Source organism: Panthera pardus, unplaced genomic scaffold (assembly GCF_024362965.1).
Source record: "Panthera pardus isolate Hobbes unplaced genomic scaffold, ASM2436296v1 HiC_scaffold_3, whole genome shotgun sequence".
Taxonomy (NCBI): Eukaryota; Metazoa; Chordata; class Mammalia; order Carnivora; family Felidae; genus Panthera; species Panthera pardus.
In genome coordinates, this window is record NW_026526876.1 from 31,889,911 (window position 1) to 31,916,756 (window position 26,846).

Sequence of the window (26,846 nt, forward strand, 5' to 3'; positions counted from 1 at the left end):
TGCGCCCTCCCGCCCCCCGCCAGTGACTTGTTGGTGCTGATGCTGCCAGTCCCATCCCCAGGACCTGCCCAGTCTCTCTCTGCTGCACCCCCCCCCCCCTCCACGCCGCCACACCACTGCCCCAGCCCTCTTATCCTTGGCCTCCCTGAGGCCCGGCCCCACCCACGCCTCCCGCTTAGCCTGATGAGCGCCATCTCCCTGTGTTCAGAGTTTGACCGGCATGAGCTGCTCATTTATGAGGAGGTGGCCCGCATGCCCCCCTTCCGCCGGAAAACCCTGGTGCTCATCGGAGCCCAGGGTGTGGGCCGGCGCAGCCTGAAGAACAAACTCATCATGTGGGATCCAGATCGCTATGGCACCACCGTGCCCTGTGAGTGGGAGCCGGGCCTTGGTGGGCAGGGGACTGGGAGCAGGGGCTGGGGCTGGGTCCACTGAGCAGGCATCTGCATGGACTCCCAAGTCAAGGGGTACTTTTGAGTGAGGCGTGGGGGGAATGCGCCCTCTGTAGGTGGTAGGGGGGAACTGCAGGCTGGAGAGGGGTGGGGAAGCTGTCCTTTGAACCTGGGTGGCCTGGGTGGGCTGCGGGCAGGCCTCGCCTTTCCTCCTCTCAAGTTTCACTTAGGAGAAGCCCCGCTGGGAACCCCTGTGAAACAGGGCTGCGTGTGGCCTTGTGGAAGACAGGGCTTCTTGGTGACAGAACCAGGTGGGGTGGTGAGAGCCTCTGGTTCCTGGAGGCGGGAACCTGAGTGCTGACCCCAGGTCTCCTTGACCTTGGTGTGTGGCTTTGGGGTGCACATCGCCCCCTCTGGGCCTCAGCCCCCCATCTGTGAGCACTAGGTTGGCGCAGTGAACTCTGAAGGTCCTGTCAATGTGGGAGTCTCGAATGCGTGTGTGGCAGGGGTGAGGGTGAGGGTGAGGGTGCGGGTGTGGGGAGGCGGCAGTGTTTTGAAGGCGGAGGGAGGCCGCCCCTCCCAGGCTGCAGGACCGTGCGCGTCTGACATGGTACAGCCTGCTTGTGCTCACTCAGCCCCTCCTTCCCCCCAGACACGTCCCGGCGGCCCAAGGACTCCGAACGGGAAGGTCAGGGCTACAGCTTTGTGTCCCGTGGGGAGATGGAGGCGGACATCCGTGCTGGGCGCTACCTGGAACATGGCGAGTACGAGGGCAACCTGTATGGCACGCGCATCGACTCCATCCGGGGCGTGGTCGCCGCCGGCAAAGTGTGCGTGCTGGATGTCAACCCCCAGGTAAAGTCCCAGCCGGTCTGAGATCCCCGCTGGGTACTCTGCTGCCCCACCCCCAGCACTCCCCATATGCTTCCAGGCACTGGTCTCCCAAGCACCCTCATATATCCCCCAACTACTGCTAGGGACCCAACCCACCTGGAATCTCTTTCTTGCCCTCCCAGGCCCCCTCTAGCCTCTTCCGGTTTCCCAGTCCCCGGCCACCTGCCAGCTGTTCCTCTCCCATTCATCCCCAGGTTCCGTTTCCCCACCCTCCCAGGTAGCCCCCAGCTATCCCTCCTCCCCCTTCCAGGATGTCCGTGGGGATATACTCCCCCACCCCCTTCTTCTCCCGCAGGCAGTGAAAGTGCTGAGAACAGCTGAGTTTGTCCCTTATGTGGTGTTCATCGAGGCCCCTGACTACGAGACCCTCCGGGCCATGAACCGGGCTGCATTGGAGAGTGGGCTGTCCACCAAGCAGCTTACGGTGAGGACTCTGAGGTGCGGTGGGAGGGGCCTGATGGCTGCCCCGGGAGAAGGTAGGCTGGAGCTGATGAGGAGAAGAAGGTGGCATTGGGGAAAGGAGAGAGGGCACCACCCAAGGTATCAGTGACGTTGGACTCCTGACTCCCACTTTATCCGTTTGGAAACAGAGATCTGAGCAAGGAAGTAAAGTGCCCAGAGTCTCATAGAGTCAGGGATACAGCTAGCCTGGGGTGCAGGAGCTTTTGAAAGGCCTGCCACTCTGTCCACTGTGGGGGGACAGAGTGTTTAAGGGAGCCCGGAGGGCCGGTGGGTGATCTCTGGGCAGAAGTGGGCCAGGCATTTACAGCTGGAGGGAAAAGCTGAAGGGAAGGAGGAGGCTGGAGGCTGGAAGGATGGCTGGAGGGATGAGTTAGCATCAGGGAGGAGGCTGGGAGGAGAAGCTTCAAGTCACTGGTTACAGGACACCAGGGCGCCTACCTCCCCCCCAGGTACCCCTTGGAGCCGCCTTCTCCGGATGTAGGGTTTGCAGAACTCTGAGCTCAGGGGTCCATCTGCTGGCCATGCCTGGTACTGCAGTTCTCAGGCCCCTGGTCAGAGGCTGTCTGGGCTGGGCTCCCCTCTGAAGTCCCCTGGCCACAAACATAGCCAACTGGGGCCACTGGGACAAAGCTGGGCCAGCCCTAGAGCTTCCACCTCTGCTCATTTAAGTCAGCATTCAAAGTGTCCTTCCTACCCCTGCTCAGCCAGCTGGCCAGCTTTGATTAGCTGTGGGGTAGCGGTGGCCTGGGGCACCCGTGGATTGCCTTAGTGGGGGCGTGCTTGGGAGGTGCATCTCAGGTGCCTGGTCACACTGGAGGGAGCACTGACCTTGGGGTCAGACAGACCCTCTGCAGCCACTGGCTGGCTGGGTGACCTCTTTGAACCTCAATTTTCTCCACTGGAAATGGGGAATCATTAGTCCTGCCTAGCAGAGCTATCGTGAAGATCACGTGGGTTGCAAAACAGTTAGTGCCATGCTCGGCACTGACTAAAGGTTATTTCCTTCCTTCCTTCCTTCTTTTCACCCATCTGTCTGTCCCTGGTTGCAGGAGAGCCGCCCGGAGATGTGCGATGGCTCCTGCCTCCCTAGCCAGGGAGTCTGTACCTGATATGGCTGGGCTCTGGGCAGGGAGATAGATGGGGGAGGCTGTAGATCCCCCGTGATGATGGGGGTGACTGGGGGACACTGATGGCCGCGAGGTCCCCTTGTGCCAGCAGGAGGCAGACCTGAGGAGGACAGTGGAAGAGAGCAGCCGCATCCAGAGAGGCTATGGGCACTACTTCGACCTCAGCCTGGTCAACACCAACCTGGAGAGGACCTTTCGTGAGCTCCAGGCTGCCATGGAGAAGCTGCGGACAGAGCCCCAGTGGGTGCCTGTCAGCTGGGTGTACTGAGCCTGTTCATGTGGACCTCACCCCTCTGGGTTGCGACCCATCCCCTTCCCCAGCCATGACCCCCAGCCATGATCCTTAGCTCTCATCCCTGGTGGTCTGGCTCTCCCTGGGTGATGGCTCCTAGGGGGCCCTAATCTGGCTTCAGCACAGAGGCATGCACTGCCAAGGAGATGGGGTGTTCATGGGGTACCTCTGTGCCCAGGTGCTGCCCACTCCCCATGCCCACTGGCCACCAGATGTCCCTCTGAGGGCCAGGCTGTGCCCAGGAGTGTCAGAGTCACCTCCATAGTGCTCAGTCCAGAGAAGAGAAAAGCTGCTTTGGGACCCTGTGGTCAGTAGGTACACTGCCCCCAGGGCACCTCTCTACAGTTACCTTTTCTCCTTGGGCTAGCCACGCCCACCCAATTCCTGGGCTCCTCCCACCTCTCACACCTGTGGCCTAGGAGTGGGCCTTGGGCTGTTTCCAGACCGGGGAGTGCAGGTCCCAGCAGCCAGGCAGTCCTGGGCGGTGGTGGCAGCCTGGTGCCGTCCTGAAGGCTGGAGGAACCCGAGCTTGAACCAGCTCCCACGGCGGGGGGAGCAGGGCCGTCCCAGCTCCCGTGGAATCGGGCGGAGTCCCACAAGCGGACCCCGCCCTGTCCTTCCCTCATCCACAGCTTTTCACTGCCGAAGTCTCTCCACAGACTTCTCCAACGTGCCCCTGACAGGTCAGCTCTGCTCCCCCGCGGGGCAAGGCCAGCAGGGGTGAGTGGGCTCAACAGGGGTAGGGGTGGGCTGAAGACCGAGCCAAGTGACAGGGAGCCTGCTCCTACTGATCGTGGCCCACGGTGGGGCATATCTGGGCTCCCTGTTGGTGACCATTGTCCATTGTGGTCTCTCTGGGGGGGGGTCCAGGTCGCCCACTTGCATCCGATCTGCCTGGGGGGGGGGGCGCTGAGGATGGGGCACAGAGGGGACCTTGTGAGCAGGCCATGGGGCCTGGGCTCGGGCGGAGGACATTTGTGCTCTAGCCAGCTTCTTGTCGAGCAACTCCAGGGGGCGCTATCCACACGGTTTCAGCGCAGCTTCTGTTCCTCATGCTGCGGCACCCGGTCTGTGTGTGTGCCATTGGTGTGTGTGTATCAGTGTTAGTTTTTTGGAGAAAAGAAGCAAAGGGTGGTTTTGCTTTGGAGGTCACTTTTTTTGGGGTTCCCCATCAGCCCCCATTTCTTATGAGGCTCTTATCCCACATTGCAGAGCCTTGGCCCTCCCCAGATGTCTTCCTCCACCTCTCCTGCTGTTCCCTTATCCTAAAAGACACCCCCCCCCCCCCCGAGTCCTTGGGGAAGGCAATTGTGTAAAATAGGAGAATCCCTTTTAAGAAAATAATGCCGTCCTAGACTTCCCCAGGCATCTGTCCCTCGTCCTTCTTTGTGATCCTGCCTGGGGTCAGCCTGTCCTTGCCGGGACCACCCCATCGCCCCCACCGGCCCCCCCCCCGCCCCCCCTCCCGTGACTTCCCAGTTCTGCTGAGTGTCTAATCCGTCTTCGCTGCAGGTTCAGCCCAAGCTGGCCCCTGAACCACACTGTGTGCCCATTTCGTAGGGAAGGGGAGGGAGAAGAGACAGAATATTTATTACAAAGTTAGAAATATATTTATTATAGTAGGGATCTCATTTGCATTCGCAGAGGATATGCAAATGAGATGTAAAGGTCAAGCCTGCTCCCGTCTCGTTTGCGTAGCTCTGCCTCCACTATGCAGTCGCCTTTACACTCCCCTTTTCCCTTTGGCCAGTGTTCTTTTCATCCTCAAGTCAGCTCTTCCTTGCATCACCCTTACCCACAGCCCAAGGGGACCAGGAGTGGGAGGAAAACACCCGAGGCAATCAGCGGTATCCTTTGCCAGTTCCCGCCTCCCCTGGAGGACTTGGGAGTAGAGGCACCCGAGGATCTGCTGGTGCAAACCCCCTGCCCTTGGTTAACCTCCAAAGTGCCCTGATGGAGAGACCATCCTCCGACGGGGGTGGAGGGAGGTTGGCATAGGAGGCTGGGCACCTTGCTGGAGCATTGGCACCTGGCCTTTTAGGGCAGATCTCCTGTGTTGATGCTGTTCTGTCACCTCTAGTGATGCCTGGGCGGCTGGGCTGGGTCCCTCCTCTCCTGTCTTCATCCCTCCCTGAACTTCATCCTACCTCCCCTGCCCAACCCCCCTCCACCCCCCCCCCCCCCCTGGCCCAGGGCTGGGTTGGAACAGGTGTGTGCCCATCATGTTACATCTCCCCCACCCCCCCACCACCTCGCCCCAGACGCTTGTATTTGAGGCACCTCAGGATAATGAGGACTCTGCCCCCCACTGTCCACACTCAGTGCCAGCCTGGTGGCCCTGTCCCCTCTTCTTTCCTCCCTCAGTCAATTCTCGAGCTTTTGCTCTGACTAGTTTTCTTTCTTTTCCTTTGATTAAATGTGAAAACAAAGGCTTCTGGGCTCTGTTTGTCTTTGCTTGGGGCCCGGTGGATGGCTTCTGGACAGGGTGAGAGGGGGGCACCCAGCACAAGTGATTCTGGAATGGGAGTTGGAGTGAATCGTCTTGTGTCCTGTGATGTCTTCTAAGATTTCGCATTCCACCATTCCACATGCCCCGTCCCCAGAAAATGCTTGTTCTAAATGCTCAGAGCTGGGGGTCTGCGAATATTCATGGGGGCCAGGGGACCCAGGGACTCCATGGCTAATCACTTCACCCAGAACTTGCTGTGTGGAGCAGGCCCCTGTACCTCTTAGGTTCGTTCTCTGTAAAAGTATCATGGACTCTCCCAGCGCTAATGCTAGGATTGGTTCTAGGAGCTCAACCATACATGCCATAGAGAGCTGGTTGAAATGTCACCCACATGTCACCATGGGTGGGTGGGTGTGTGTCAGATCCTTCAGGGTGAAGGCATCAGCCTTCCTTCCCACCTTGCATTCTTCGGGGGAGCCTGGAATGTTCACTGGGGATTCTCGGCAGGGGGCTCTAGCTGTTCCCTTCTCCCTGTAACAACCAAATGTGGAACTGGCTTTCTTCCTTCCATTTCCCCCAAAGCATCCACTTGCACGAGGACAAGCGTGGAGGCTGACTTTACCGGTGATTTGGAGGCAACCATAGGGGCTTACGTCTTCCACCTAACAGCTCTGATGGGAATTTAGAATTGAATGTTAAATACCCCAACTCTGAATGTTCCCTGATCATTCCCAGCACATAGAATATTTTTCTGGTCAACCTTTCTCTTTGGGCTCCACTGCCTCCCTCCGTGTTGCTGGACCCTCTTCCTCTCATTGCTGAACAACCTTCTTCCCATCTCCAGGGTGTCCTTGGAAAATGGATATTTTGTTGCCATACCTAGCAACCCTTGTTTTTTCTCGCTCACATTAATGTCTTGCTCACATCACATCTGGTAGGAATTGGGTGTCACTCCTAGCAGTGACTCAGGGATCCAGCCTCTTTCCATTTTTGACTCCACCGTCTTTAACAGGCTCCACCGAGGTCACGGAAGAGGAATAAAGTGTAGCGTATTACTCAGGGATTTTATTGGCTAGGTCAGCCTGTCCACATCCATTGGCCAGAATCTCATCATGTTGCCCTGGATTATTGCAAAGGAGCCTGGGAAATGTAGTTTTCCTTGGTACTCAGGAAGAGGAACTGGGATCTAGCGAGTCTCTGCCAGGCTGGGAGTGGAGTCTGGGAAGGCCTGTGTTTTAAAAGCTCCCCAAGTGATTCTAATCTGTAGCCAAGATTGCCAACCACCGCTCACCTATTTTCGCCATAACTTTGGAGGTGGAGGAAATCTCCTTTTAGCCCCGAATTGGCCTCAAGCTATTTTCCCAATAAAGATAGTTGAATTTCTTTTTTAAATGTTTATTTTTGAGAGAGAGAGAGAGAGAGAGAGAGAGAGAGGGGAGGGGCAGAGAGAGAGGGAGACACAGAATCCGAAGCAGGCTCCAGGCTCTGAGCTGCCAGCACAGAGCCCGATGAGGGGCTCGAATTCTCGAACCGTGAGATCGTGACCTGAGCTGAAGTCGGACGCTCAACCAACTGACCCCCTTGGGCGCCCCAAGATAGTTGAATTTCTAAAAGGAATTCTGCCACCATTTAAAAAATTCTTTTTCCCTCCTGACACAGTAGCATATGGTTAGTAGGGCAGAATGGATTCTTATCATATTATAGTTGGGAAACTGACCTAGAGAGGTGATGAGCTTTGTCCAATGTCACACAGAAAGTCATTGGCGGAGCTGAAACAGACCCCTGGATTCCTGGTTCTCAGGCTGGGGCTTTCCTTCCAGTGCTGCTTCCCAAAGATCGAGGCAGATTGGCAGAGTCAGGGTGGGGTGCTCTTGGTGGAGGAGGAACATGGGATAAGAAAGGGAACCATGAGCATAAGTGTGGGCTACCTTGCCATCCCCAGATTCAACTCTTCAAGAGATCCAGGCATGCCAGGTGGTTGAGGGTGCCCACGGTCTAAAGCTCGCCCAGCCCCGGCCCCTCCTCCCTCAGAACTGGGTTTAGTGGTGACCCCACAGCCCTGGGAGGGACTGAGCAGGATGTGCAAGGGAGCAGGGAGAACTTCTAGCTTATTCCATTCATCTGTGTATCTAATCTAGTCGTTATGATCAAGGTTTTAATTATTTAGAAACTTCTATGTTTTACTTATCTAGTAAAGAAAGTTTTCAACTACTCTCTTGATCAGTGTTATTTTTCTCAGTAATTATTTTTTCTAGAAAGTGAACTCTAGGATCATTTTGTCGGAGTACGCCCTTTTCCCGTGGGGATACTAATTGGAATTGCATGCAACTGGGCCACTCATTGAGAAGGGTTTTCACTCTGCAGTCTTTTCCTGCAAGACCCTGGTCTGTCTCCCTTTCACTCAGGTCTGCCTTCCAGCCCAGGCCCCCCACCCCCCACCTGCCCTCCAAGCAGCACTGGTCCGACTGGCGTGCTCTCCAGTCGGCAGCAGACTGATACCAAGGAGACCCCGTGACTGTCTTGTAAAACAAAATTCGTTCCTTTGAAAGGACTGCCCTTGACCCTAAGATTCTCTCTCCTCTACCCTACTCTTAGGGGCCAAAAGGGTCTCCTTTTTATAAAAAGGGCTTTCCTATACTTTGGCACAAATCTTAGTACAATTATAATGAATCCCAAATCATCTTTGAACAAGTGAATACAACCATCCGAGGTACATTTGCTGAGGTTTTCTTCCGTTAAAAACGTATGCGTTGTAGGGGCACCTGGGTGGCTCAGTTGGTTAAGCACTGATGATTTCGGCTCAGGTCATGATCTCCTGGTTTGGAAGATGGAGCCCCTCATCAGGCTCCATGCTGAATGTGAAGCCTGATTGGGATTCTCTTTCTCTCTCTCTCTCTCTCTCTCTCTGTCTCTCCCTCTCCGCCCTTCCCCCACTCACATGCACTCGCTCACGAGCGCGCACTTTCTCTCTCTCTCAAAATACATAAATAAACTTAAAAAATGTATGAGTTGGGCAGTGGTCTCTGAACTTCTGCATAGGAAAGGGCCTTATAAGATACAGCGTGACTCCCGATTTTACATGGAGGAGGTGGGTGCGCCCTGTATAAGTTCTGAACAGGAGCTTAATTCTCTTTGTCACCATTAGTCAGCCTGCAGCATGCATTCGTGACAAAGGACCTAGAAGCATCTTGAAGCATGACCTTTCTGGGACAATACAAAAGGATAAAGGTAAATTTGGCCCCAATTAGGCAAATAGTATGAAACTTGAAACACAGACACCCTTAGCTACAGCTGCACCCGTGGGATGGGCCCCGACCGCTACAGGGACATTTCAAAGTACTTAGTAATTTCAATAATGACTGTAATAGTCATGAAATCACAGGTGGATAGCCATTTTCAGGACTCTCAGCAGGTAAATCAGAAAATTATTGTATGCTAAGGCCCAGGGAGAAAAGCTCTCGGAAAACGAGGCTGACCCCGAGGGGTCAACCTTCTGGAGGGTTGCCAGAAGACAAAACCGATGATTACAGCAGTCCTCTGAACCCGCTTACCCAAGGACATCTCTTTCGTGGCGGGAGTCCAGTTCACGGGAGCAGCCAAACGTCTTTGGGAAAGACCACGCTGGAGCCACGGTGCACCGTGGGGACCAGATGTGGCAGGCGTGAGGCGTGAATGTGCCCCTCTGACCATCATCCCTGCCCAGGAAGGGGGAAGGGCCGTGTCGGCAGCATCTGGAGGTCGCTTCGATTTCTTTCCCTCTTTTTTCATCTCCGCGCACGTTGGCACGGTGCCGGACAATTTCACAAATTACCTAAGCGTTTAAAGCCCCCACCCCACCCATCTTTTTCGGGGCTTCGTCTTCCTTCCAGAAACACATCTTCCCCTTTCTGCAGCTCCCCAGAAACCTGCCCTCATAACGTGCGGCAGAGGCGCCCAGGCACTGGTCTGCGGACCATCTCATCTGTGACGATACGAGGAAATTAAGAACAAAGCGGAAAGTTTACGATTAAGCCGAACAGATTTAAGTTTAAGAATTCTATTTTATTCCGACGCAGTGATTGTGAATTTTATCTTATGTGCCAACGTAAGAAATACTTCCTTTTCTTTCTAACTTGAATCTTATTTTTCCCTGAGTCTCTGCTCATCAGAGTAGAAAGAAATGAAATCTCACTCCTGTTTTGGAGGGCTTCCTCCCTTCCCCGGAGTCCTACAAAGATCGAAAGGACTTACACAGTGCCTGGAAAATGGGAATTGGAATCTAGTTCAGGCAGAGTGGTGAACAAAGGACCAATGTGCTTTTTTTTTTTTTTTTTAAATATATTTTCAAGGGGCGCCTGGGTGGCTTAGTTGGTTGAGCGTCTGACTTCGGCTCAGGTCATGATCGGCGGTTGGTGGGTTCGAGCCCTGCGTTGGGCTCTGTGCTGACAGCTCAGAGCCTGGAACCTGCTTCAGATTCTGTGTCTCCCTCTCTCTCTGCCCCTCTCCCGCTGGTGCTCTGTGTCTCTCTCTCTCAAAAATAAATAAACATTAAAAAAAAAAAAAAAGAAAAATTGAAACGCAAGAATCTAAGCCAGTGTCGTCCATGTAAAATAGCAATTAACAACATGTTTAGGGGCGCCTGAGTGGCTCAGTTAAGTGTCCGACTTTGGCTTAGGTCATGATCTTGCAGTTCATGGGTTTGAGCCCCAAATTGGGCTCTGTGCTGACAGCAGAGAGCCCACTTCAGATCCTCTGTCTCCCTCTCTCTGCCCCACCCCTTCTCTCTCTCTCTCTCTCTCAAAAATAAACATTTAAAACAACAACAACAATGTTTAGTTTGTGCCATTTCACAAAGAAAACTCTAGGCTCACATGCCTTCCTGCTGAATTCTACCAAGTGTATAAAGAAGAACTATTAGTAATTTACACAAATTCTGCCAGAGACTTGAAAAGGAGGTAATATTTCCCAGCTTACACTGATACCAAACCCAGACAGAGTGCTTAACAACAAAATAAAACTACCAGCCAATATTCTTCATGGCTAAAGTACCAGCAAGGACACAATGCTGGTTTAACATTAGAAAGTCAAAGAACAGAGTCTTTGACTCTGTTTTTTGACTAAAAGAACATATGATCATCTCAATAGCTGCAGAAAAATCATTGACAAAATATTCATTTCTCATTAAAAAAAAACCAAACAAAATTCTCAGTAAACTAGAAACAGAAGGGAACCTTCCCAACCTGATAAAAGATGAAAACCCTATAGACAATATCACACTTTTGGTGAGACCGAGTACCTTCCCCTTAAGATCAGGGACAAGGCAAGAATGTCTGCTTTCAACATCTCTTTTTATTTTTATGAAAAAAATTTGTTTCGGGGGGCGCCTGGGTGGCTCAGTCGGTTAAGCGTCCGACTTCGGCTCAGGTCATGATCTCGCGGTTCGTGGGTTCGAGCCCCGCGTCAGGCTCTGCGCTGACATTGCAGAGCCTGCTTAGGTTTCTCTCTCTCCCTCTCAAAATAAATAAATAAATAAACCTAATAAAAAAGGGATAAACCCATGTGATCCATTCAAGAGGAGTAGACCTCCCGCTCTGGCGCTAGGCTCGGAACCCTCACGCTCAGATCGAGCCCCATGATGCCTCCCCCTGCTGTAGCGCTGGGTGCCTGTCACTTCTGCAAAGTGCTGCAGGTGGAGAGCACGTGTCTCCTGCTCTGGAGGTGCCTGAAAGCTCATCACGACCCCTTCTACCTTCTCTGCTTCTGTTTTCTCTTAGCCTATGAGCCACCGCCTCCTGGAGGAACTTAGAAAAATCTCTCCTGGGGTGCCTTGGCCGGCTCAGTCACTGGAGCCTGCGACTCTTGATCTTGGGGTTGTGAGTTCGAGCTCCAGGTTGGGTGTCGAGATTATGTAAAAATAAAAATCTTTTTTTTTTTTTAAATTTTTTTTTTTTAACATTTATTTATTATTGAGATAGAGAGAGACAGAGCATGAATGGGGGAGGGTCAGAGAGAGGGAGACACAGAATCTGAAACAGGCTCCAGGCTCTGAGCTGTCAGCACAGAGCCCGACAAAAAATCTTTTTAAAAAAAGAATTAAGTGGGACATGACAAGCAGGCTATAAAGTTGTATATTCAAAAGAGTCTGTAAGAGAACAACAGCAAATGATGTGGAGAAAAAAAAAAAAAAACTGGAAGGAAATCCAACAAAATGCAGCAATGATGGTCTCCGGCAGTAATGAATCTGGGCGACCTGTTTTTTTCTCCTCCCCTTCTGTCTTTCTAACTTATCTATACTGAGCAATCCCTCATTTCATTTTTTAAAGAAAGTGGAAAAAGAAAATATAGCAGTTCTGGTATTCTACCCCCCCCACCCCACCCCCGTCCCCTCCCCAGGGATCCAGACTCAGGGTCACGTTCAGGTTCCTCTAAGGTTCCTGTCCAGTCCTCTCCTTCCTGCCTTTCAGAAGCCCACCTGCACCCTGTGGTTTCCTACCTCCACGCCCCCGCCCCCGCCCCCAGCCCCAATCCATAGGCAATTAACCCTTTCCAGACAAGGAAGGAGCCAAACTTTTCTCCATCCTACTTCCAAAGCTGGGATGCATGTCTGGGTGGGGATCTGGGAAAGGCAACCGTCCCTGCCAGCCCTGAACTCACCTCTCGTGGACATAGCAGCCTCTGTGTGTGTGTGTGTGGGGGGGGTGCAGGTGGGAGTCCCCAGACACCAAATATAGACTCTAAGCTGGATGAACCCGAAAATTTAACAGGCCCACTGGTTCTCAAACTCAAGTATTAGAATCACCAGACACTTGTTAGAAAGGCAGGATTGTGAGCCCAGCCCATAGTAGGTCCCCGGAATCATATTTTTAAATTAAATTAAATTAAATTAAAAATTTTATTGGGGGGGCAGAGGGAGAGAGAGAGAGAGAGAGAGAGAGAGAGAGAGAGACAATCCCAAGCAGGCTCCACACTCAACACCCCCACCACCCTGGGATCATGACCTGAGCTGAAATCAAGAGTCAGATGCTTAACCGCCTGAGCCACCCAGGCACCCCCAGGGAATCACATGTTTAACCAGCCTCCTGAAGGACTGCGGTGCAGGTGGTTTATAGGCACATTTCGAAAATCAGAACCCCGTCTGTCCCCAGCAAGATTTCTTTCTCACTCACTTATGCAGGAGACAGTGGTGCTGAGTCAGGAAGGAAGAGAGAAGATGGTGAGGTCTGGAGGGGGTGGCTGTTGTTGGGCGCCCAGGCCCAGGGGATTTCTTGCAACAGATACAAAGTCAGACCAGATCTCCGGAGCTGGGCCCGGCTCTGGCAAGCTCCACGGGCTGTAAGTTCCTCGGCTGCACGACTAGGCCAGCATGTGAACATACTGGGCAGGTCCCAGGCTCCCGCTGGGACTGTGAGACCCCCACTGCAGGCTCCAGGGCTGACAAAAACTTCCAGTCGGGCTGGGGCACAAAGGAGGAGAGCCTGGAAAGGGTCAGGGGACAGCCCCAGAGCCTGGCAGGTGAACTCTGAAAACTGTAGCAGGAAACTTATCCGGGTTAGCGCATAGCCAGCCATTCAGATCCCCCCTAAGCATTTTTGCCGCTACACTGAGATGAACTTCGAGAAGCCGAGCTCCTCCCCAGACATGTGGAGGGGAGGCCCTGGGATCATGTCCCCCTCTTGGTCCTGGAAATAGACTTCTTCTTCCTCTGAAGTCTGTAAAGACAACGGTCAGGCAATGAAAAGCAGAGTCCAGCTGGGGCAGGGGGGTGGCCCAGGTGCCTGCGGGGTCGACCCTAGCCTTTTCCACAGTTCTGGGCCTCTATCTAAGGGGCAGAGACTGACAAGTTCTCCCCAGACCTCTCAGGCTTTGATTCATGCCCCTCACCTCCTCCCAAACATCCACCCCTTGGGAGAGCATCTTCATAGCCTCTGGCAGCCCAGAGCTCTTGCAACTGTGACTACCAACAAGCTATTCAAGAACTTTCTGGATAGGGGGGAAAAGAGGATGTAAGGTCAAGAGTCCTGAGTTCTGAATGAAAAGTCCTGAGTTATGATGGGGTAGGTGGGTGGATGCAGGGGGCAGTGTTCAGGGAGCGGATGCCGAAGAAAGCGTCCCCCCTCCACCCACCAATTTCCCCGCATTGTCAGAGAGGAGCCCGACTGGGTGGCTCCAGACCCCCAGTGCCCTCTGTTCACACCTGGCTGAGGCCCCGGATTTCTGTGCAGGGGTTGACGGAGGGCTCTGGGCTGGCTCGAGGCCCAAGGGGCCCTGCAAGGTTGATCACGGCGTAGTCCAGCGACTGAAACAGAGACTCAGAACAGTCATTTCTTGGCAGGGGTGATGTTCCCCCACCACAGCGAGAGGAGGGAAACAAGGGGGGGGGGGTGGAGAACACAGGCGTAGAGTCAGAGTCCTTCCGTCCTGTTTCCTACATCTCAGAGTGACCTTGGGCAAGCCTCCTAACCTCTCTGAGGCTCAGTTTCCTCAGCTGTAAAATGGGGATAAGAATTTTTCTTCCCTCGGGGTTGTAATGACTATTCATGGTAGTGTTTTACAGCTCAACACCTGGGAACTCCTGGAACGATTTTGTTTTTATTATTGTTATTTTTATCCTCGAGGCAGAAAGAATGTACAGGCTCAAGGTCCTCCGCAGGCCCTGGTGGGGGGGGGGGGCGGGGGAGCAAATGTCAATACCTCAAAGGTTCACCGATTAAGAAACCGCAAAGGAAAACTTCTTTACAAATCGTTAAGTCTGAGCACCCCCTCCTTGATCAGATAAGGAAACCAAGGCCGAGTGAGTAGGAGTCATCCTGTGACCAGGCCTGGCGGTCCCCACAGGTCCCCAGGTCAGGAATGCCAGCCCCTCCCCCATTTCCCCCAGCCAAGTCTCCCAAGGGCATAGCTGCCCTTAGGTGTCCCAGCCAGTAAGTCCCATGGCCCAGTGGGCACTAAAGACAAAGAAAGAAACCCCCGGTTTCTGAGTGTCTCACTTCACTTGTGCCTCACCACAACCCAATGACACTGAGGCTCAGAGAGGTGATGTAACTTGCCAGATGTCACACAGCTGCTGAGTAGCTGAGCTGGGAATTGTACTCACGACCATGTGACCTCAGACCCCAGTTCTTTTCCTATACCACGCTGCCTGCCTGCTGACCTGGCAGGGCGTGACTCACACTTCTTGTTTCCATGTCCCTTGTCTCCTAACAGCCCCCTTCCCCCTGTTGCTATCACCGCCCTAGCGGCAGGGGATGGAGACAGAGGCAGACGTTTGAGCCGTCTCTGGTGACACATCCAGGCTCACAGGACAAGGTGAAAATCAGAGCACAATTTCTCAGGCAGGCTAGGACTGGGGACACGAGGGGACAAGGGAACAGGGGAAGGGGAAGGAGAAGTCACAAATCCTGTCACTCATGGCCCTGGTCTCTTCCGGCCTTGCCTACGGTGAGGACCCGGCATAGCTGGGGCTCGATCAGAGGACTCCCGTTGTCATATCCATTCTCCATTAACCCCATATTTATAGCTTTGTGATTTGGCCCAAACCCAGCCACTGCTGACCGCTGACCACCAGCAGCCACGCCAGTGTCACCTATTCAAGGGTGACTGAATTTGAGGAAAGAGCCTCATGGAGCAGAGACCAAACCACACATGCATGCAGGCAGTAGCCAGAACCACCACCTGACGTCCAGGGCGGGTCCCTCGTTGGTCCCTCTGCCCACGCCATGGGCCACAGGCCCACTCCAGCAAGTGTGGAGACGTTTTCTGTGTGGTTGAACATACAAGCTACATAGGAGAGCCTCCTGGTCCAGGCGCTAGAAAAATAGCAGGGAATCAGGGAAGCCTTGGGAAGTGGGAGTCGAGTCCTGATCGCAGCCCAGCACTGCCCTCTTGGGATGAGAACCTCTTGCAATAGCTCTCTGGGCAGAGGAAATGCTGGTCTGACCCCTCATACTTCCCTCTGAGTTTTACACACCCCTGGGGCTCTCTGGCAGAGCCGGCAGAGCGTCCCCTTCCCTCTTTGACCTGAATGTGGGTGAAGAAAACCCCAAGCCCTTTAAATTCCACCTGCAGACTCTGCCAGAAAAAACTGCAAAGAAGCCAAAAGGGAAATAAACCAAAGAAAACCAAAAGCTCTCAATTGGTCATGATCACAGGTTCTTGCCTCGGACCCTCTCGGGAGACCTTGTCTCATCCTTCCCTCGACAAGGGTCCCCCAGCCACCCACCAGCCTCTCGGCCCTGTGCCCTTTCCTGTCTCCTCCCACTTGAGCAGGAAGAGTCCCATGCAGCCCTTCCCCAGTGTGGGCACAGGGGGCTGGTGCAGGCACTCTGGCCTCCCCAGCAGTTCTCCCTCCTGCCCCGCCCCTCTTCTAGAAGGCAAGGTGCACCCCAGGAGGCATAGCCAGGAGGCGGGGCTCTGGCAGCCCCCCTCCCATCCTTGTCCATGACCTTTCTCTCATTTCTGTCTGCCATCTCTGGCCTTGTCGAGCTTCCTGAGACAACAGCAGCTGCTTCCTAAGCCAAAGCCCAGTACCCCATTCCTGCCCCAGCCCCTCCCGGGGGGGTCAGGCCTGAGTCTTTTGTCCTTGCTGGCGCCAGGAAAGAAGGCAATGGCGGCCCCCCTTTCCGGCCCCCATGTTTAAGAGAATGGAGTGGAGGCATCTCAGTAAACAGCCCAGGGAGGGGTGGGGGGCTGGGTGAGGCAGGTGTGGCTTCTGTGTCCTGAGCCCGTGGTTCTGCAGCCCTCCCAAAGACTCCTCTGGATCCTGCTCTGACAATGTCTGGTTCTAAGAGGGGGAGGGGAAGAGGGCGCTGGGTCCCCGGGAAAGACCCCTGCCTGGTACCCGCTGGGAAGTCAGGGTGAGGAGGGGCACTCTGTGGCTTGCACCTGGTTTTGGGGCTCACTCAGACTCCCCAGAGATGGAATGCAAGCCTTGCCTGGAGGACGGTCATGGGCAACCGGGTAGGGAGACGCAGAGGCAGGGCCGGGAATCCTGATGTCCTACCCCACAGGGATCCGAGTTTGGGCCAGCTGCCTTCCTTACCAAGTGTGAGAGGTGGACCTTCTCGTTCCTCTGTGTCTCTGTGGCCAGTTGAGCTGAAAGAGACCAGCAGGAATACCCTGAAGCCTGCACCGGCTCCCACAGAGGTGGACTGACCCCCCTGTACTTTAGAGCAGGGCCTTCCCTACAGGAAGCAGGCAGACAGGCTGTGCAGAGAAGCTCCTTCCAGCTCGGTGCCTCAGCATGGATCCAGCCTTTTGGGATCAGTCCATGGACATCCCCTTGTGTGGGCCGGAAACTGGCTGGGGAAGTAATTCCATGGGCTAAGGTCATTGCTTTTAAACCTCAGTGTGCATACAGGATCCCGGGACATTTTATAAAAATGCCCACTCCCATTCAGCAGGTTGGAGGTGGGGCCTGAGAGTCTTTTTTTTATTTAAAAAAAAAAAATTTTTTTTTAATGTTTTTATTTATTTTGACACAGAGAGAGACAGAGCACGAGCAGGGGAGGGGCAGAGAGAGAGGGAGACACAGAATCTGAGGCAGGCTCCAAGCTCTGAGCAGTCAGCACAGAGCCTGACTCGGGGCTCAAACTCACAGACTGTGAGATCATGACCTGAGCCGAAGTGGGACGCTCAACCGACTGAGCCACTCAGGCACCTCGGGGCCTGAGAATCTTTTAACAGGCTACCAGGGGATGTCACTGCTGCTAGCTGGGGACCACAATTTGAGAGGCAAGGTGCTAAGAAGTTCTGAGCTCTTGATCAGGAATGCTCCCACTCTGTGTGCTCTCCCTGACTCCTCTGCGGTGACCTGGGGACATGGGCAAAGCCAACATTTCTTCCTGGGGGCCACACAGGAAGAAGTCGGAGGCAGGCCCAGGATCCCCCCCTCCCCGCCTCCCATGGCCAGGATCCCCCCCATGGCCACCTGCACTAGGACAACATTGCTCATTTGCAAAGGGCTCTGGCACCCTTCTTCCTGGCTCCACCGTTTCCTGGCTGTGCAAACTCGGGGCAAGCTGAGTAACCACCCTGCCTTAGTTTCTTCCCCTGTAAAACGGGGGCACTTGTAGTAAGTTTCTAATGCCACAGTATTGAGAGCATTAAAGGGGATAAAAGCAACAGAAGCGACAGAAGCGACATAAGGCACATAGCAGCTCCTGTGACCGTCATTTCAGCCAACCCTCTTACACTGTGCTGTTCATCAAAGGAGCCACGAGCCGCGACGGCCGCAATCATGCAGGCATGACTACTCTGAATTATTCCGGGTTTTGAAGACTCCATATGAAAAAAATGTAGAATGTGGAATATGTATCACTAAGCTTTTTATACTGATTCCACGTTGAAAGGGTAACGTTTTGGAAATATCACGTTTATGAAGTATATGATTAAAATGAACAGCTCCGCTTTCTTTTTACTTTTTTTCATGTTAACGATTCGAGAAGTTGAGACTTCATGTGTGGCTTGTATTCTATTTCTGCTGTATTCTCTGTCTGTGATCTGAAAAGCTGTGGCTCAGGGAAGTTAGGTGACTTCCCCAAGGTCACACAGATAAAAAGTAGCAGAGCTGGGATTTGAAGCCACGCCTTGACGGGAGCTGAGCACGTCTCAAGACCCCGAGGCAGGGTCCATCCTGGTCAAGTGCTTAGTCTCCTAGCCCTCCTTCGCCGCGCCCCGCCCCCACAGCAGTCACACAGGGAGCTAGATCTGCGGAGGCTGGACGTGGGTTTGCTGGGATCGGTAGGGACAGAAGTGACTGATGAGTTCGGACAGATGGGAGCAAGCCAAGAGCTCCCATTCTCCCATTCCCACATCTGAATTGCTTTTTCCTAATGTTGACTGACCTGGGGCTCCCTCTGAAGGGAAGGGCGGGGCTCCTGATGCCCATATCTCAGAGGGAAACACTGACCCATAAGGTGTCCCTGCAATGGTGGGGGGACTGCAGGTCTCAGTGAGGTCCTTGGCCTCCCATCCTCTCCTCCCTACTTTTGCTCACCTTCCTTCCTCCAGCGGAGAAGATAGCTGCCGAGGGCAGCCAGGCCCGCAGCCAGAAGAAGGGACAGCAGCACCAGGACCGGGGCCAAGATGCGGACCATTGGGATGGAGACCCTGTGGGTGAGGCGGGGAGGAGCCCAGCAGCTGTCACCAGACGTCAGTGGCATGCCGTGCACCGTGGCATTCTTAGTCTGCTTCCCAGCCATGTCCTTTGACTTTCCCGAGGAGATCAGAGGGCACCAGGGACCGCAGCGTCTGGTCCCAGTGGAAAGTACCCCAGCCCCCACTACCAACCCCAGGAAACACTTTCAGCTAGGTCTGGACTTGGCAACAGTCAGGCAGGAAGCCTCAGTCAGTAACTGAACACAATGATATATAACCCCCAAGAACCAATCCTTCAGGCTGGGACTCCATTTGGGTAAGAAAAAAAAACCAATTTTGGGGGGTAGGGTTCCATATTTTCATGCTTGGCCCAGGGCCCAGTGCAAAGTATGCAGGCAAAACTGGGGTGGCTGCCTCTTAGGCTGAGGCAGGGAGAGAGGTGGGGACTGGGGCCACGGTGGACCCTTCACCTGGGGGGGGGGGGGGGTCTGTGTGTCCACAGCACCAGGGCTGCTGGCTCGGCAGTGTAGGTCGTTCACTGCTCAAGGGCCCTGCTGAGGGGGCTGGGGGCTGCGTCTGCCCTCCGCACTGTGACAGGAGGCTGTGTTGGCCTGGGGGAAGTGCAAGGACCTCACTTGCTCAAAGACACCTTATGCTTTGAGGATGGCCTGAAAGGTGACCTTGGTCGCCTGGGGCTCACCTGGACAGGGAGGTCCTGCTGGGGGCCGGACGAGTGTCCTCCGTCGAGGTGGGCTCCGGCTGTGTGGATGGGCGGAGGGTCCCTGCATGAGGAGAGGTTGCTTCGTGAGGAGAGGTGCCTGCATATGGAGAGGTTCCTGCGTACGGGGTGGTTCCTGTGGGCCTGGACGGGGTGGTTCCTGTGGGCCCGGACGGAGTGGTCCCTGGGAATGGAGAGGCCTCGGCCCCTGTCTTCCCCCGCATGGCTGTGGTGACTGTTTGGTGGAGACCAGGAGAAGCTACAAGTCCAAAAGCAATGCCTCAGCACCTCCTCTGATCCTCGAATCCCAGCGTTTCCCAGACCTCTGACCCTCGATCCCTGGACGCAGGACCAACTTCTCAGAACAATCCCAGCTAAAGGACACCCTGGGTGTCCTTGACGAAGCCATCTGAGCAAGCAGGCCTCATCTCAGGCACACCCCACACCCGTGTGTGGTTTTCAGCCCCTTTTGGTGCCTGTGTGATCACACCCCGCCCCTACCTCTGTGACCTATCCAATGACCACTCAGTACACAGGCGCCCTCCCGCCCTCCCCCTACGGTCCTAGCCAGTTATCACCTCTGCCCTCACCTCATGTCACCATCACAGGCCCACCCTCACCACCTATGCCTCTGCAGGCCTTGACCTCCCTCAGCAGCCACGGGGTCCACGGGGCAGGGCGACAGGGACAGGTCCAGGGGTCAGGCTGTACTGCTTCTCGCCTAAACTAACCGCGCTGAGTCCCTGATTCCTCCACGGACAGTACAGCTCCCAGGCTCTGGGGGCCCAAAAAGGGCAGTGCCTGGCACCAGGTCAGCCACTCCCGGGGTGTTTCTTTAGAGAGGAATGGAGGAGAGACAGAAAAACCATTCACTCACTCAATTCTGGGAGCGGAGTTTGCCAAGCTTTTGCCTGGGGCTGGAGGCTCCTGGTAGCAAGAGGCTGGAAGGAGGGAGTGGGGGAGGGAGGGCAGCAGGGACCTAGGGAAAGGGAGAGGCTGGTCTCAGGGGAGGCCAGGATCACTGCTCCGGGCCAGATTTCCTGCCTCGGTTGCAGCCAGTGGCTTTCCCGCCCCCGCCTCGGTTCACAGCCTTCGCAGTCTCCCCTCAGCCCCATGGGTGGTAGATTCTAGCTGATTCTGGCCTCTCACTCAGCTCAGACCCTCGGCTTCCCTTGTCCCCAGCTGCCCACCAGCCTGCCCTTTCCAAGGCACGCTTTGCACCAATACAGGTTTTGTCTCTAGAAATATACCGGATCCCATCACTTCTTGCTTTAGAGCAGTTAATGGCCCCCTCATTGCCGATAAGCGGAAGCTCAAGCTTTGCCACATGCCTTTCAAAGTCTTTGAAACTCAGACCCTGGGGCGCCTGGGTGGCTCAGTCTGTTGATCAGCTGATCGGCTGACTTCGGCTCAGGTCATGACCTCACGGTTTAGGAGTTCAAGCTCCACTGGGGGCTCTCTGTGGTCAGCACAGAGCCCCCTTCGGATCCTCTGTCCCCCTCTCTCTCTGCCCCTCCCCTGCCTGCGCTCTCGCTCAAAAAAATAAATAAGCATTAAAACTCAGATCTCCGCTTGCTATGTTGGCTTTATGTCTTTGCCATCTGGTATACCAGCCACACCACTATTTGCCCTCTGTGCCTAATTAAGGGTGTCCCGCCCGCCTCTATGCCTTGCGTGTCCCCTGCCTCTCCTCTCCATCTTGGCCTAAACCACCTTCTTTCTGTCCTCCCCTCCTCCACCAGGCCTTCCCCAGAAGGAGCAAGTCCCTTCTTCCTGTGTAGCCACAGTACCCTGCGCCCAATTATGTTGCAACACGTAGTTTCCTGGGACTCCCTGCGAGGCTAGGACCCCTCAAGAACAAAATGCCTAGCTTCTCCCAGCACAGTGGGCAGAAACGTGGTGTGGCCGATCCCCCGGCAGCTGCCGAGCTCCCTGACTCCCCAGTGCCCCTCCGTCACCTCTGTGCTGGAAAGCCATCCCGGACTCACTCACTCCCTTTCCCCACCATTCTCTATTCTAACACAAGGTCAAGCTTTCTCCGGATCTTCTGCAAATAGAGAGTATTTATCTCTTCCCTTCAATATTTATACTTCTTTATCTTGTCGCATTTCATTGCCTCGAGCCTCCAGGCAATGGTGAACAAAAGAAATGAGAGCGGGTTCTTGTCTTGTTCTGACCTTTCTAGAAATTCTAATCTTTTACCGTACTCGGTGGCGCGCTGGAGACAGCTCACACTGACCCGGGAGAGCGGACTGTCCACCTTTTCAGGAATTTTGTGAGCTGGTTGTTAAACTATTGGTGGCTGGAAATCGGCAAGGGCAGGGGCATTTAAACCACAGAAACTGGCAAACATTGCAAATCAGAGCTTCTGCAGCCGGTTGTCATTCACCAGCATGCCACGGCCGTCAATCTTCTTTATGTTCCATATCCCAAATGTTATCAGAGAAAGGTTAACAACGTCTGACACAGGGTAACATAATAATGCATACATCATACACAAATGAATATTTACAAGTGAGGTAAAAATTGAAAATAGAGAGCCCAAATACAGATAAAATTGACCACCACTAGGTAAGAATGAGGTCTGAATACCGATGAAAATCAGAAGAAATCAGAGAATCTTGTAAATCATGGAGAACAGGTTCAGTGTGGTTTTGGTGCTGCTGTTATTATTTCGTGAGCGCATTTCTATTTCCTTGAATGAAAATAAAGACCCATGGATGTCGGGGATCTGGCAGTGGGGATGGGGCCGGGGATGGGATGGGGCTCAGCTATGGGGCCAGGACAGGGCAAGAGGAGACACCAAAGCCAGCAAAAATCTGGATTGGAATCCTGGTTCCACCACTCCCTGCCATGAGACCTTGGGCAAATCATTCCATCTCTGCAGTCTCAGCCTCCCGATCTGTCAAACAAGATGCAAAGACCTGCCTCACCCTCACTGGCTAGTGGACGGGGGCTGCCCACCTCCCTGGGTCCTCTCTGACTTCTTTCTTCTCAGCTCTGCAGAGCCAGGTAGGATTCTGGGCATCCAGAGAAATGCTCAGTCCCCAGCCAGAGCCCCATGACTCCAGCCTCAGTCCCCTAGTGTCCCTGAGCTCAACGAGCTCCTCCGAGGCTGGTTCCCAGGCCCTCCTCACACTTGACTTTGGGACTTCAGGATCTGGGGAAGAGAAGCAAGAAGGAAGAGCTGGGGCCACAAGCCAGGCGAGGCCCGTGTGGCCATGGCTTGGCAGTGCGGTGGAGTGGGTCTGGGATGCACAATGGTGGGTCCTGCCTGCGGAATCCTCAGGAATATCTCTGACTCCGAGGAGGGAGGCTTTTTTATTCTGTGGGATGTTCACCTTGTTCCCCAGCCCATCGCAATCTCTCTCCCACATCTGGGCAAAAAGGAAAGGCACCGAGCACAGAGTTTGACGGATCTGCGAGATGTGACCTTGTGAAACAGCCACTGAGGCTCACGCCACCCTGGTGTCACCTCACCGAGTCCCTGAGACCCGCCCTTCCCCACCCCCACCCCAGCCCGCGCCCCACCCTGATGAGGTTATGCGAGCACTCCACCCTTTGGTGATGGGGAACCGGGTCCAGCACCGATCAGCTGCCCGCCTGTCCCTCTTCCCCTCCATATCACCCATGCCCCATCCGGGGAAGGAGAGACATTTGTTACCTGGAAAGACAAGCAGAGAGACCAGGAAAGATTCATCTCGGCCCAGTTTTGAGACCCCACAGAAGTACTTCCCGGCATCCTGCAGGGTGAGTTTCCTCAGGGTCACTTTGAGTGTGAGCTCCTGGGGGTTGTCTTGGAGGGACACCCTGCCCTCCGTCCTCTCCTGGCCTTCGTCCCCCGCGTAGACGGTGCTGGAGCAGCGGGAGATAAAGAACCCACTCTCCTTGCACCAGTATTTCTTGTGCTTCCTCAGCTCCTCCCTGTAGGTGCACTGCAGGGACACGGTGTCACCTTCAAATCCGCTGATCTCCTTGGGGCCCACCAGGGCTCCACAACCTGCAACCAGAGCAGGGATGGAGGTCGGAATCCCTTGGATGCAAGTACCAGGGTCAAGACCACAAGACGCCTCCTCTCTCACTCCCTCCTGCGGCTGCCCTCTAAGAGCTGGTAGTCCCTTCCCCGCCAAGGGATATTAGGACAGGGCTGTTGCTGGTCCCCTAAACTGGGGGTACTGAAGGATGGTGATGGGGGAAGTTCTAGATTCACACAGCCCAGAGTCTGAATCCCGGCACTGCCATTTAGTAGCTGTGCGACCTTGGGGGAAGTTGCTTGACCTCCCTGGCCATCTGGGTTTTCTCATCTATAGGTGATGATGATGATACCGTCCTATTTCATTGAAATTAAGACGCTGTCGCATGGAAGAGACACCATAATTTTATATACCACTAAGAAAAAGCATCGTCACTCGAACAATTGTCACCGGGGACAAGATGCGTCCTGATACTTGATGTTAAAAAGTTAAAAAAAAAAAAAATAATAAGACGGCCGTGAAGTGATGAGACCGGATACTTCTTTATGTCTCACCAGCGGAGGCTCTAGACATGTTTGCAGAGTTTACCATGGCAACCACATAGGGGGCATCCGGTCTCCCTCCAGGCTGAGTGTGGAGTAGGAAAAGAAAGATGAGAGAGGTAAAACCTCCCTTATGGCCACCTGACCAGGGAGGGTTTGGAACGGATAGGGCAGGGAGAAAACCCGGCTCTAAGAAACAGCACCCCCCCCCCCGGTCCCCCCCAAACCTCTGCGGGCTGAGGGCTAGTGCGGTGGACTGAACCTGGAAGGATCGGGCGGCTAGGCTGGGTCCCAAAAAGGGACGGTGGGATCAAGAGGTCCTCTCCCTGCCAGCTGGGGCCTGAGCCCCGCATCCCTCCACCATACTCCCTCCCCGCCCCCCTCCCCTCACCTGGGAACAAGAGGCAGCCCCACAGCAGGACCAGGACGAGGGGCCACATGGTGGGCCCTAGACGTGCAGGAGCACACGCGGGAACTGGGAGCTCCTCTCCGGGCCACGCGGGGCTTTAACTTCCTCCAGAGGCACGAGATCAGGACACGGAAGGGGGGGAGGGGCCGTGTCGGTCACCCCCTCCGAGCCCAGGGGGAGGCGCCTCTGCCATTCCCTTTACTGACCCTCGGTGCAGCGCCAGCCCCGCGGGTTACCGTCCCCCTCCCTCCCCAGCCCCGCCCCCCGGGGCGCTTCATCCAAACCCGTGCCCCTGGGGGGGGGGGGGGGGGAGGGGGAGGGGTCTTAACCATGCCCGCCGCCGTGCACCCCAGAAGGTCTGAGTGTAGCGTTCGGGGAGTCCAAGAATTTGGATGGGAAAAACTTGCACATTGACTTTTACTAACCTTTAAGGGATTTATCTTTTCCTTCTAGGGTGAGTGTTAGCAGTGCCTGTGACTCTGTCACCAAAAAAAAAAAAAAAAAAGGCAGACACTAGATAGAGCACATCAAGTTGTCGCCGACAGCTCCAAATACCGTATGTGTCCCTCAGGACTTGGAAAAGAGTTACTAGGCCTGCCACCAGAGCTGATTTTTGAAAGCGCTGATGGAACACATTTATTACTATATTACACAATTATAAGTACTTTGATAATCACTTCAATATTATTGGCTTTCCTTTAGGCATATGTATGTGATCTTACATGTTTAAAAGACGGTTCTTCGGAGAGGAGGTCCATAAGCTTTACCAGACTAAGTGGTCAACGGTACCGAGGTTAGGGGTCCTGGTGGCAGCGCCCACTGCCCCTCCCTCTGCGTCGCCTCCCGAGGACGCAGTACCGCTTTTGGCCACCGGGCGGCGATGCGGAAGGGGCTGAGGGAAGCAGAAGGACTGGGAGGAGCGGGATACCTGGAGCCACCTGCAGACCGCGCTGTGAGGCGGGGCTCCCCGTCTGCGTTATCTTGGCATTAAAAAAAAAGTGAGTTAATGGGGCGCTTGGGTGGCTCAGTCGGTTAAACGTCCGACTTCAGCTCAGGTCATGATCTGACGGTCCGTGAGCCCGAGCTCCGTGTCGGGCTCTGTGCTAACAGCTCGGAGCCTGGAGCCTGCTTCGGATTCTGTGTCTCCCTCTCTCTCTGCCCCTCCCCCGCCCATGCTCTGTCTCTCTCTGTCTCAAAAAGAAAATGAAAACATTAAAAAAAAAAAGTGAATTGACAATGTCTCATCACAGAATTGAATCCGCCTTTAAAGGAGCAAAAACAAACACGCCCACTAGAGGGAGCCCTGGCACATCGTTCTTCAAGATAGCTCTGTCGGGGGTTTCTTGGTCGCAAAACTTCATACTGGTTGCAAGCAACATTTTATTGGGAAATGTTAAATAAAGTAAAAAAGAATGGGCATGTTTCCTGTAGTTCCCCTTCCCTCTGGAAAACGACGGTTAACATTTGGGATATATGCTGCCACACGTACAGTTGGAATTTTTCTCACTTGGTGGGTTAATATTTATTTGAAGCATTAACTCAGTGGTTCAAGGAACCGTGACTGTATGTGCGTGTGATTCCGGCAATGTGGGGAGACATGTCTTAATTTCACAATGACTAGGAGGCACGGCTGGCACTGAATGGGCAGGGACCTGGGAACCTGACTCCCATCACATGTACAGACTACAAAAGGTAATCAATTTTTGCAGTTTTAAAAACACAGGCTGGGGCGCCTGGGTGGCTCAGTCGGTTAAACGTTGGACTCCTGATTTCAGCTCAGGTCATGATCTCACGGTTCTTAGGTTTAAGCCCCCCCCATTGGAGCCTGCTTGGGATCCTCTCTCTCTCTCTCTCTCTCTCTCTCTGCCCCTCCCCTGCTCTCTCTGTCGCTCTCAAAATAAATAAATAAAATAAAAACACAGGTTAAAATAATATTTATTCTAGCCTTTGATCTTTGATCTGTCCTTATACAGAGTAAATTCTGATCTTCTTACTTTTCTTAAATCCAAACTTATTATAAGCAGAGGCAAGCATCTGACACTTTATTATGTTTTCCAGTGTCATGGGGCGTGAGCACTGACATTTTGAAATATGTGTTATATGGTTACAAGTTGTTCCTCCCCCCCCCCCCCCCCCGTTATGGTACAGATACAGTATTATGATTTTTAAAAATTAAGTGTATGAGAAGGCATACTATTTATGGTTGTCATTTATGGAGAGTAAAGGAGGCGTTAACAAAAATTTTGTTTTTATGAAAATGGTCTTGGGTCCAATATGCACCGTCCCTGCTCCAAGCATGCGTATTGTGAAGTCCTTCCCTCTGCCCTCCCAGCCCCACCCCTAGCCAGGAGCTAGGCTTGAGGATTCCATTAGAAATAGATCCTCAGGCCCAAAAGTAGTGCGTGAGTTGGGGAGAAGGGCCTAGAGTGAAGATTGGTGTGGGCGCTGTGGCTAGTCCTATCCCATGGGGGATGTGAGGAGCATCAGATAGATGCCCCCGATGGGTTTGGAGA

General features: G+C 54.0%; 2 protein-coding genes across 16 annotated transcripts in view; one reads left to right on the plus strand and one right to left on the minus strand.

Annotated features, from left to right (window-relative positions):
* Window positions 1-5,596, plus strand: part of MPP2 (MAGUK p55 scaffold protein 2) — a 28,548-nt gene extending 22,952 nt beyond the window's left edge. For all 9 annotated transcript variants that reach the window (XM_019434875.2, XM_019434870.2, XM_053892704.1 and 6 more), the window contains 4 exons: window positions 209-370; window positions 1,045-1,247; window positions 1,582-1,710; window positions 2,967-5,596. In XM_019434875.2, coding sequence (XP_019290420.2) covers window positions 209-370; window positions 1,045-1,247; window positions 1,582-1,710; window positions 2,967-3,143 — 671 coding nt within the window. In that variant the 3' untranslated portion in view covers window positions 3,144-5,596. The remainder of the gene's footprint in view (window positions 1-208; window positions 371-1,044; window positions 1,248-1,581; window positions 1,711-2,966) is intronic.
* A 5,328-nt stretch (window positions 5,597-10,924) lies between these two features.
* CD300LG (CD300 molecule like family member g) lies at window positions 10,925-24,460 on the minus strand. 7 transcript variants are annotated; one of them, XM_053892656.1, is made up of 8 exons: window positions 24,316-24,459; window positions 23,073-23,408; window positions 20,286-20,387; window positions 19,391-19,667; window positions 18,590-18,702; window positions 16,595-16,686; window positions 13,790-13,891; window positions 13,070-13,304 (listed from the first exon to the last, which is right to left on the minus strand). In XM_053892656.1, exons 1-8 carry the CDS (start codon window positions 24,362-24,364, stop codon window positions 13,191-13,193), a joined length of 1,185 nt encoding a protein of 394 aa, XP_053748631.1. In that variant the 5' UTR covers window positions 24,365-24,459; the 3' UTR covers window positions 13,070-13,190. The 7 variants fall into 7 exon arrangements, with proteins under 7 accessions (XP_019290437.2, XP_019290439.2, XP_053748631.1 ...); XM_053892657.1 differs by having other exon boundaries at window positions 16,634-16,686; window positions 24,316-24,454; XM_019434891.2 differs by having other exon boundaries at window positions 19,391-19,472; window positions 24,316-24,453.
* Window positions 24,461-26,846: the final 2,386 nt, after the last annotated feature.